General features: G+C 30.4%; 1 protein-coding gene across 2 annotated transcripts; it reads right to left on the bottom strand.

Moving 5' to 3' along the window:
- Positions 1-1,339: 1,339 nt before the first annotated feature.
- On the bottom strand, positions 1,340-11,025 carry LOC134724825 (uncharacterized). Of its 2 annotated transcripts, none has more exons than XM_063588106.1 (7): positions 10,930-11,025; positions 7,146-7,269; positions 5,977-6,053; positions 4,733-4,824; positions 3,976-4,075; positions 3,408-3,599; positions 1,340-2,752 (listed from the first exon to the last, which is right to left on the bottom strand). In XM_063588106.1, exons 1-7 carry the CDS (start codon positions 11,002-11,004, stop codon positions 2,645-2,647), a joined length of 768 nt encoding a protein of 255 aa, XP_063444176.1. In that variant the 5' UTR covers positions 11,005-11,025; the 3' UTR covers positions 1,340-2,644. The 2 variants fall into 2 exon arrangements, with proteins under 2 accessions (XP_063444176.1, XP_063444177.1); XM_063588107.1 differs by lacking the exon at positions 10,930-11,025 and adding an exon at positions 10,769-10,815.
- Positions 11,026-12,264: the final 1,239 nt, after the last annotated feature.

Here is a 12,264-nt window from a genome sequence, read left to right as displayed (position 1 = left end):
GCTCTTTTTGACAATACAATGCACACATATTGGGTACCAGCATCATTAAGTCATGCTTAATTATTGAAATCTTCACAATTTTAGCATTTGGGTTAAATTTAGACGATTTTCGTCTTTAACCCTCTCCTCCATAATGATGCTTTTTGACGCCTGTGTAGTACCTCAGTTGAAATGCTTTGAATACAAAATGTCTGCATCAGACTTAAAAAATTGTATCCAATATGAAAAGGACATTCACAAGAATATCTGACTTGAATTTCATTGATGAAATATTTGTTTTCACAATGCATTAATACTTTAAACTTAATGATTTTTTTTATTGAAAAAATCCTATGCGAATCAAGTATGTGAGAAAATAAATCCATGGAGGAAAGGGTTAATGGAAGTGGACGCATTCGTGTTCATTCTTAATAAATAGATGTTAGTTGTATTTTGAACATGGATGCAGCCACTTTCATTTTTGACAAAAGCTATTTGAAAATTGACATATTATGGCATATTTGATAGATTTGCCATATTTAAGCTTGAATATGTGTGTCTGAAATGACTAAATCAGTTCGAATCTTTCACACAAATTATTTGAATCGACTGAAGTAAGACACTTAAGTGTTAAAAAGTATCCAAACTCTTTCGTCAGATGGATCTGAAATTTGAGGCCAAAATGGGCCCTTACCGTACCTAGTCCTTTGTACTTGATCCGAGTTTTGTGGTAACAGGCATTGTGTATATTTGAGTGAGTGAATTATCTGTCCAAGGACCATAACTGAACAAAATCTTAAGAATCATATCCTTGGGTACTGGAATGTGTTATGCTTTTAACAGATGTTTGGCAATGCTGATGAACCAGTTAGTGTTATCTGGTTGATAAGAACACATAATTAAATTAGAAACAATGAGGGTAAAATTAACATGGTCATAAGCTACAATTCTGAACTTGATCTATAACTTGTCATGATAAAACAATACACCAAATATCAAATTAATATCTTCAAGCAGGAAGAAAAAAAATGATTGGAAAACTGATTTGCAGGACTAAGGATGGACCAACCGACGAACAGAGTGCAAACCTAAAGTCCCTTTGACTTTATCAGTAGGGGACAAAAAATGAAAAAAAATATATGTACGACAACCACTGAATTATTGGCTCCTGTCTTGGGACAGGCACACATAATGTGGGGGTGAAATTAGTTGGGAAGAGGGTCATCCGTTCACCTGGCTATATAGCTCCTAATGTTGCGGCTTATTCATCTGTCCCTGGATTTCATGTTTATGTTTGAGGATTCCTGATGAAGGTAAGTACAAAATACAACTGTTTGTGAAATAAACAATAAAAAAACAATTTAAAAAATATATTTTAATATAAATATCGATCCCAACAAATTGAATAAAAAATGTATACCACAAAAACAACTTATTATATAAAAGTGCAATAAATTACTAAATTCATGTAAGAATTCATTACGCCCAAGTTATTCCAATTTGCAATCTATAGAAAATATTATTGCATTTCTGAGTTCAGACTAATTCCAGTACCATACCATATGATCAAAAGGTTATACCTTAAGTAAATTTAAGTGTGGTGTCTTTGAAATTCAAAATAAAATCATTTCAATTGAAGGTTTTTCAAAACAGAGAATGAAAAAAATTCAACCGGAATGCATGTTTCATAAACATTAAACCAAGGAAAATAGATATGTCTGCACTCTTTGTGATACCAGCATCCAAAACACAAGACTTTTAGCTCTTCATGACAAAACTTCATTAATACCAACTTCAAAAATTGCATGTGTTAGTTGAATAGTAATATTAATTTTTAATAATAATTCTAGTATATAGCATAATAATAGCAAGTATATACCATGATGAAAGATTGTCTAAAATATCTGTTCTTTTACTGTATTTTTTACTGCAAATTTTGGTCTTGTGCCATTTATCCAGATTTCATTAGATACCAGATCAATTTTCTAAGGGAGACAACTCTGTATTTTCAAGATAAGGGTATATGCTAGTAAAATAAAACATGGTTCAGTACAACTGTTGGAATGCATGGAATTGAAGCTGTGATAGTAACTGCATGTAAAAAGACAGATAAAGCAAATTTAAGTAAAAGTTCAAAACATGATTTCTTGAATACATTTGGTGTTCAAAACATTTAAAGTATAAATTATATGACAGAAAAAAATGAGTACTTGGTACATAGAATATCCAACCAAAAAGTTGTCGTTTTAATTCTAAAAATTATTATTTTTTATTTTGAAAACAAGCATTTTGACTATGAACTATTTTCTTTTATTTCAACTAGGAAAACAACCAAGAAAACAGTTGATACTGCCACTGACTTTGGATTTATTATTATTCATGGGTTATCAATTTTCATGCATTTTCATGAATATTTTTTATTTCATTGAAGTATAAATTTTCTCTGGGCTTGTATGAAAAGCTTTGGTCAAACTACAAAATCGTTGATCCCCGAAAATACAGTTTTTCTACAATCCATGAACATAAATGAATTCACAGAAGAAGCAGTGGATTTCACAACTATATAATAATGTCTAATACTGAACACATCTTAAAAATTAAATGCATTCTGTAAAGTGTAAGCCATAGATTGTCCCAATATCAAGTTTGTATACAAAAAAATATTCTAATCTTTAAAAAATAATTCTTTCAACTGTTTCATTGTATCTTCAGGTGATGTGACCTTATGACCTATTGTTCTTTCATCTGCATATATTTCATGGTCATTTCCACCCTGAAAAATAAGATAAAATATCAATAAATAATCCATTATCATATATATTTTTAATAAAAGAAGTCTTATAAAAAATTCATCCAAGATTTTTTTTTTATTGTCTGTCAATCTAAAAACAAAATGAGAATGTTTATACTAAAAGAACTAGGTTTAACAATTGGGTAAAATTGGATATTGCTTAATATCTCTTTATATAATTCAAATAGTAATAATACACTGGCACAAGACTGAAGAATGATTATGAATATATTGAAGTTAAACAACTCCAGTGGATATCAAGCAATAAAATATTCTCACAGGTTGTGAAACCTATAAAGATATTTGTGACAGTGCATAAAATTCATCCTGATCCAGAGATCAAAGTTACTTCCCCTTCCAGATCACTTGAGACCACCTAGTGTTTTTTGTGTTGGGAATCTGCACAGTCTTCAATTTTCTATGTTGTTTTTTGTATACTGTTGTTTGTCTTTTTAGACTTTTTTTCTTTTTTTTGATGACATTGTCAGTTTATTTTTTACTTATGAGTTTAAATATCCCTTTGGTATTGTTGCCTCTCTTTCATTAAATAACAAAAGCAATATACAATTTATCAAACAGTTAAAATAAGAAATAAACTGGCATGGATAATCAAAATGGCTTGTTTCTATTTACTTACAGGATCAGTTTTATCACCAAAGAAATGTATAGTTTTATATCCTCCTTTTTCTATAAACTGTAAACAGAATGTTTTATCCCAGCCGACAGGGAATACATCAATACTGATCTGTCCTCCTATAGCAAACTTCAGGCCAGCATCAGGGAAATTAGCATATAAACTTTCTACAAACTTTTTTCTTATATTATGCTCCTGGAATATAATAAAACATTCATTTTAAACTCGTTTTGTGGAAAAAGAGTTGGTTGAAATACATAAATGAAATGACAAAATACAGTTTAAAATACACAATTATTTTTAACTGGCTAATACCATCAGTAGTATTCGAAATGGTATACATGTATCTTACATTTTCATAAGCATTTTTCTGCATATTATTGACATATTGCCATTTTCTTTATGTATACAGTGCATTCTTTAAAATTCATACATTTATCAAAATCTTGGGAACTCTACTGTGTGTGTGTTATTCTTTTAACAGATTTTTAGTACTGCTGATAAAGCAGTGACTGTAATCTGGTTGACGAGACTGTAAAAATAATTAGGAACAAAGCAGGGTAAAACAAACCTGGTCATAAGCTACAAATTCTTCTCTTTCTTTCTGTGAACAACTTCTACCAACAGGACATATATTTAACATGCTTGATCGAAATTCAACAAATGTTCCCCTAAAAGATATCAAAACAAGAATTTACATATAAGTTTATTTTCTTGACCAAATATCAAATTTCAATTAAATGCTGTATAGAAACTGTATGGATCTCAACAGACTTTTAGACAGATACAATCTGGGTGCATTTTATATCCATATCTTGTCTGCAATTTGAATTACTATATATTTCTAAGCACTCCAACATATCTAAAGTTAAACTCAGTATCTATAGACTGCTATAGCAGGTTTCCAACTTCTTAAGGCAAAGTTTACCATAGATGAATATGACTTTTAGTTTTATTTTGGTCATAAAGCTTCTACATACATTGTATTTATACATTTCTCTTCTTCAATTGGATTTTTCCTGATAAAGGTTAATCCAGAAAAGAGCTTCATATACTATATAATTCCTTGTGAAATATTGCCAACCTAGGTGATTGTTTTATTAACTCAACCTGCCTGTATTGTATTTACCAAGTTCATTTAGCTAGAGTTTCTTATATAGTTTCTAATTTGTGTTATCAATATTGAACAAATCAAAGAATATTTGTTTGTAGGATTTCTCCATGTAGGTTCATTGTATCTTATACATGTATAAGCATTTATAGATCATGCAATTGATCATGTTTTATCTTAAATTAACTAAACCTTTAACAAACTTTGTAGAACAAACCTTTTGGCTGGTAATGTTAATTCTGACATATATTTCAGAGCAAAATTGATCACTTTCTGTAAACATTCTTCTCCTTTACATTTAAGTATATTCTGAAAATACAAAATTATAACGAATTCTAACATGACCTACTTCAAACACTATCAGTACACACCTGTGTTAAAATTTGAATATATTGCTTGGGCTGTTCCGGTCGTACTCCCACTTCATATGCTTTTTATGAATGAGCTACCCAGTGTCATAGAACGATGACATCAGAATATCAACATTTTACAGGAAAATACAAGCTTGTGAAACCGAAAATCATCACTTACAAGGAAACGTAAACAAACATTGCTAAATTGTGTTATATAAGCCATTTTTTTTATACTTATAAGACATATAAGTAAAATTGTCATTTAGATTCATCCAAACCTATCAAAATATTTTTTTTAAAATAGGTTAAGCATGTCACTTATTCAGTTTGTTCCCTTTCTTTAACATCAATTTAATAGGGCGTTTATTTACATGAGCGGCAAATAATGCCTCCATCTAGAGCGCTTTGATATATATTTCATTATATTTGTCATAAAGGGACAACCCATGGTAAAATCACGAAATATTCAAGCCCTCATGAATTATTTCTTAATTACAATCTTATTTTGTTGAGTAGTTCAACATGAATTTGTTAAATTATATCAATTTCCCTCTCAAATTTTATAGAATGCAATGTTAAGATGTTTCCAATCAATCTTAGAATTGACATGATTCATCAATATAATGATAATGGCTAACAACAATTTAATTAAATAATGTTTTATTATCATATGAATATAAAGAATGAAATTCAATAAAAATGTTGAAAGGAAAAATTAAGCAAAATGTTATGCTAGTAAGTTTTATTTTTTTTTCAAATTTTGTTTTCATTTATTGCTTAAACTTAAAAAATTAAGGGGGAAAACAAAAAGCCTTGGTTCCCTTATAATCTTCATATATATATATCTTGAAAGTAAAATGTACAAATTTCGTCGAATTGTAAATTTGAGGTGAAAATACATCTTCTGGCAATTTTCATGTGCATTTATACACTTATAGATCTGTTTCATTGTTTTTTAATCACTATATGTATAGAAATATAAAAGCTACACATATATAGTTTTTTACATACAGATGAGCTTTAAAAAGGTGCCAAATTTAATAAAAATATGAAACACATAATCATACTCTGCCTTAAAATAAGTTATCCAAACGATGAATATTATTACCTCTTGTCCTACTTGTTTACCATTATGATAGGCTACCAGACCATTTTCAGCAAATAAATAGTCAAAGTTCTGTGAAACTGGAAAAAAATAATCAAAATTTAATATTTATAATATACATATTAATATTGTAGATGAAGACATTCAAGGACATCAACACAAATTTGATTATTAGATCCACACTGTACAAGCCCTTTAAAATAATGTGTCTCCATTTTTTAAAACTTGTTTGGAAAAGAGAATTGTCACCTTTTTTTTCTTGAAAAATCTATACATTAATAGGTAATACAAAATGTCAAACATCTTTGATCTGTTACTTTAAAACATGAAATGTAGAATGAAAATGAGGAATGTATCAAAGAGACAACAACCAGACTAAAGAACAGAAAACAGCCAAAGACCACAAATGGGTCTTAAGGTGGTACCCAACACTTTCACTGAAATTAATTTGGCTGGTTTAATTTTCATAAAGTTTTGACAAAGTATTTACTTTGAGCCTTAAACAAAAATATAAAAACACCAATTTTGATCATTTAGAAGCTCTATATTGCCTTCACATCGCAACGTCATTAAAACGTTCTGCTGATATTACAGAGTTATCTCCCTGTAGTGTTAGGTACCACCTTAAACAAAGCAAGACAATCCAGCACCCCAAGGCATGCTTCAGCTGGCCCTGTAACAAAAATTTGTACTAGTTCAGTGATGTCATACCAAAAATGATTTATATGCCACACCTCGTTTTTCTAAAGTTTATAATGAAAATATATATATATTTTTTTTGTATATTTCAATAACTTTGGGGTGGAGTTTTTTGCAGAATGTTTTATAGTAAATTACATGCTTGTAATAACATAAGCCTTGTTATTACAGCTTAGTTTGCCCTTAAAAGCCTTGTCTCATTGATTTACCATGGTTAATCGTAATTGTATTAATGGAATTAGAAAATTAGTTATCAGGGTAAATTATTAAGCTACTGCGCAAAAGTTTTTAAGAATTCCCAAGTGCCCATTAAAGATAAAACATTTTTGATATATTTCACTGATAACCAACATAAGTTATTACAGATTCAGGTAAAAAGAGAAGACAACTCATGAAAGTGTCTGTAATAACAACATGCATGTTATTTTCCCCTGATAACTTTTTAAGTTAGACCCTTGACTGTTTGACTTTACCATGTTTATCAGGAGTAGCACCCATCTGTTCTGCTATTTTCACAAGATCTGAACCTCCTACTAAGGCAACTGGTACTTTCTGTTTTAACTTTAACAAAAATTCCTGCATTTCTGGACATATTTCCTGAAAGTAAAACATCATAAAATGAGAACATCTATTGACACAGATACATAAATACACAATGTAATTAAAAACATTTGTACAAAACAAATGATGATTATTCAATTAAATGTCAAAAACAGCCAGATCCAAATATGACAACAAATCACATTACATGAATTCTTCTGTGCATTGTACATGTACAATAGTTTCAAGAGTAAAAGTAAAAAATAAATCAACAAGAAAAATCATTTGAAAAATGAATTTAAAAATTAATTCCAAAAGCTTTCAATATTGAGAAAACTATATGGCTTCACTAAATATGAAAACAGATTGAACCTTTTTTTCAATAAAATTTCTAACCAAAAACACATTTTTTTTTGGTGACTTTGGGTTGTACCATGTTAATTAATAACTAGTCCAGATTGATACATGTATTTGTGTCATATCGTATTCGCTCAATGTATTTCATTTGAGGTCTTTTAAATATAAGGAAGATTTTTGGGATGATCAAACCTGAACATTTTTCAAATCAGCTGATCAGTATAAAATTGCACACATTTTGGTATTTGCTTGAAACAGCACTTTTTTTGGCATTTGCCAATGAAACATCACACTATTTGACATTTGCTTGAAACAGCACACCTTTTGACATTTGTTTGAAATAGCACACTTTTTGACATTTTTTTGAAACAGCACACTTTTTGGCATTTGCTTGAAACAGCACACTTTTTGACATTTTTTTTGAAACAGCACACTTTTTGGCATTCGCTTGAAACAGCACACTTTTTGGCATTTGTTTGAAACAGCACACTTTTTGGCATTTGCTTGAAACAGTACACTTTTAGACATTTGCTTCAAACAGCACACTTTTTGACATTTGCTTGAAACAGCACACTTTTTGACATTTTTTTGAAACAGCACACTTTTGGCATTTGCTTGAAACAGCACACTTTTTGAAATTTGTTTGAAACAGCACACTTTTTGACATTTGCTTGAAACAGCACACTTTTTGACATTTGATTGAAACAGCACACTTTTTGACATTTGCTAAAAACAGCACACTTTTTGACATTTGCTTGAAACAGCACACTTTTTGACATTTGCTTGAAACAGCACGCTTTTTGACATTTGCTTGAAACAGCACACTTTTTGACAGAAAAATTAACTACATGTTAAGCTTTTAAAAATTCATGTTAACTGCAGACTGTCAAGGATTTCTATACAAATCCTTGAGACTGTATGTCAATGTTAACTGGAAGAATATCTAAGTCTATTTAAAAGTATAATACGGAAAAAATGGATTTAATTTTTTTCTAAATTATTATTTCTGGATACTATCTTATCATCATAAACAAGCTTCTGTCCAAGTTTGGTACACACCCAGGATAGTTTAAGAAAGTTATTAAGCTTTAAAAACTTTAACCACAGTGTGAATGTAATGTTTCCCCACAGAAAAACTAAATCCATTTAAAAGTAAAATACAGAAAAATGGATTTATTTTTTTACAAAATTTACTTCTGGCTACTCTCTTATGATCATTAACAAGCTTCTGTCTAAGTTTGGTACAAACCCAGGATAGTTTAAAAAAGTTATTAAAAATTTTAAAACTTTAACAACAGAGTGAATGTAATGTTTACCCACAGAAAAACTTATTCCATTTATAAGTAAAATATGGTCCGAGTACACAGTTATCGTCCTTTAATTTTCGTTGTCCACGAATATAGTCCTTAGTGTGGACAGTGTGTTACTTGCCAATTTTTGTTATACCCCTTCCAAATTTAATTCTCCATGTTTTATGCCTCATATAGCAAGTTGAGGGGTGAAATGACACTGTAAAAAAATTTGGGTCATAAATATTTAGGTAAAGTAGTGATTAGGTCCAGCTGAAAAAGGTCAAAAATTAGCACTTCGGAAGCTGTCAAAAGATTTCAAGACCCCCTTAACACAAAATTGTCCATATTTTGAGTTAGAGCTGATGAAGTTTTCTATAATTTTGATATAATTTGTCCCAAAAGTAGTACAACACACTGTAAAAATATTATTGAGAAAGCGCAGGTGGGATTTTTTTTATTTACATTTATTGTCTAAAAGAAATGCACTACGAAATAACTGTGTACTCGGACCATATGGGGAAAAAAATATTTTTAAAAAATTTACTTTTGGATACTATCTTTTGATCATAAACAAGCTTCTTTTCAAGCTTGGTAGAAATCCAGTATAGTTTAAGAAAGTGATTTAAATTTTAAAAACTTTAACCACAGAGTGAATATTTGTGGCTGCCGACAAAGCTGACAAAGACGGAATGTAGGATCGCTTAGTCTCGCTTTTTCGACTTAAGTCAAAGGCTCGACAAAAATGAACTAAAAACAAAAATGTTAAACAGCAAAACATGGCACCCATGGAATTAAAGGTTCCTGACTTCTTAAGTCTGACCACCTTTTGGAAAGCTGCTGTGGGCCATTAGACATCAAAGCCTACATTTATACCACATACATGTACAATGATAGAAAAAATGGAAAAGCTCTTCCCAGACTTTTAGCTGTAAGTTTTTGTCTCAAAACACAAAAGATTTATTGTCCAGCAGATTTATTATATACCCTTAATAATTCCTTATCCATCTATCTTAACATATACTGTAAGTTGAGGCCCAAAAGCCCCAGCATGTTCCAAAAGGCCATCAGAATCTAGAACAATCTTGGACCAATTGGACCCCTGATTCAGGAGAAATAAGGCCTCTGAGACATCTAAGAAATAAATGCCCCTGTTTGACAAACTTTATAATCTTTATTTCTATAGACAGATTTATACATGTAGTTACTTTATAATGTTATAGCGAGATGATATCCTCGTGTACTGTAAAGTTTCATCAAAATCAATCTTACAACATCTAGTTGTGCTATCACAGCAAGCAACATGGACAAACTTAGCTGCGGAACCGTAGCTCATAGGTCCTTATGTTATTTTTTGACTATTTGCGGACCATAGACAGCAAAATAAAAAATAAATAAAAAAGGACCATAAGAGTTACGGTTCCGCAGCTGGGACAAACTGGGAGATATAGACCAAAATAGTGAGATACATGTACATGTACATTCTATAATATTTACTCTTTTAAAAAATAGAGGACGGACAGAATTTAAACCAAAGTAAATTTTCAAAATGTACTCTACCCTGTGGTGAGCCTGTGTCCACGAAAAATTATACACCTTATTGTTATTTGTCCGCCATTACTAGATTATCTAGTAGATATCACACAGGTTCCCTTAAAATTTTGACGTCATAAAACAAATATCTGATGCCACAATTTAAAAGTGATTGTTGTATGCGTCAAAAGTTCAAGCAGTTGGTTCAGCCGGGATTAGCGATAAGGTGTATTCTAGTCAAATCGGCACCTGGTGCCCGAGCCCACTAATAGCACTACCACTGCATATCTAAAGTTATGAAAACATAAATTATTTTGTTTCACTATTAATGTTTAGTTATATGTATGTTATGGATGAATTTGGTCAATACATATCACCATAATTATTCAAGCAGTCCAAACATCCGTGATCCGGCTTGCCGGCTGACGCAACAACATAAAAGAGATAAGTTTTACACTGTCGGATTACTTAATGATTGTGATAATAAAAGAGGAACCGACTTGAAAGAAATGAATGATAATATTTCTTATAAATTAACCTGTCTGGCTGCAGTCAGAGTCCCATCAACATCAAAAACACAAATAGTTGACGTGTCTCGTTGGTTTCCAGCCATGTTTACCTAGAGTTATCTCCAATTTAAAATTATTAAAACTGTCCAAATACGGATCACATTTCCGTAAACAATCTGTAAAAACCGAATTTTAAAGTTTCCGTTGAAATAAGACTGAATATAAAAACTTAATACTTTATGTTCACGTGGATGAATAATTAGAACATTTAAATGATTTTTGTTATAAAAAGGTATATAGGAAATAAAATTCTCAGTGCCTGTTTGAGTAATTCGTAAAAGTTTTCCTTGAAACCAGAGACATATATACACATATGTATATATGTCTCTGTTGAAACTAACTTGAAACAATGTATTTTGATTATTATACACGTCTTGCAAAATTGGCGAATATATTCAAATATGCACTAAATCATGTACACAGTTTTTAGCAACAGATGAAGCTTTCACTGAAAAATGTACGAAAACGCCATCTTTTAAAAATGCCGGCCTCGAACAAAAAAATATGTTAGAAGCATCCATAAAAAAAAGAATAGTGAGCATGTACTAATGTTAAACTGTTCTAAATATTTGAAAGATAAAAACAAAACATCTGTTAATTGATTTTTAATGATGTGAATTTAACCATGGATGCAATTGGGTACTCCTCATTACGGAATCATGGATAGTTTGCCGGCTGAGACTACTATAACACAGTAGTTAGTGTTATAGTAGTCTCAAGTTTTGGAGATCGATTCCAACCCATTTTTCTATAGACTCTGAGACTACTATAACACATATATAGTAGTCTCAGATAGACTCAATAGGGATTAATAATCAAATTTGTGTACCCAGTATATAATAAAGAACGATGTGGCTTCAAAATAAACACAGAATAGAATTTCAGTTTGTCTAGATTAAAAAACATTGTTGAAAAAACTGTCAAAATAGATGCCACAATTTGGGTACCTTCACGTTAGCCTAAAACATGTTGAGAAACATATATACATACTGGTTCCAAATTATTTCAACCATATTCCATGCAAATGAAAATGAGATCAAGGTCAAATAAACCTTGTTCGACATACAATATACATGTAAACATTACAATCAATTGATGATATGTTGATGAATTTGGAAGTAACTAATATCTCATCTAGAACTGAATATCTATCACTGGTAGTGTTTGTTCTATTGACGGATCTGGAAAAAAAATGTGATCTAAGTGATAAAGAACAACTAGATTATGATACATATTTAATTGTAACTTTTTTAATGGAGTTCGTGTTGTTTCTTATTTATTATTTGTAACTGTTTATGTATAAA

Source organism: Mytilus trossulus, chromosome 7 (genome assembly GCF_036588685.1).
Source record: "Mytilus trossulus isolate FHL-02 chromosome 7, PNRI_Mtr1.1.1.hap1, whole genome shotgun sequence".
Lineage (NCBI taxonomy): Eukaryota > Metazoa > Mollusca > Bivalvia > Mytilida > Mytilidae > Mytilus > Mytilus trossulus.
Note: the sequence above shows the minus strand (reverse complement) of the source record. Positions and strands in the feature narration are given on the sequence as shown.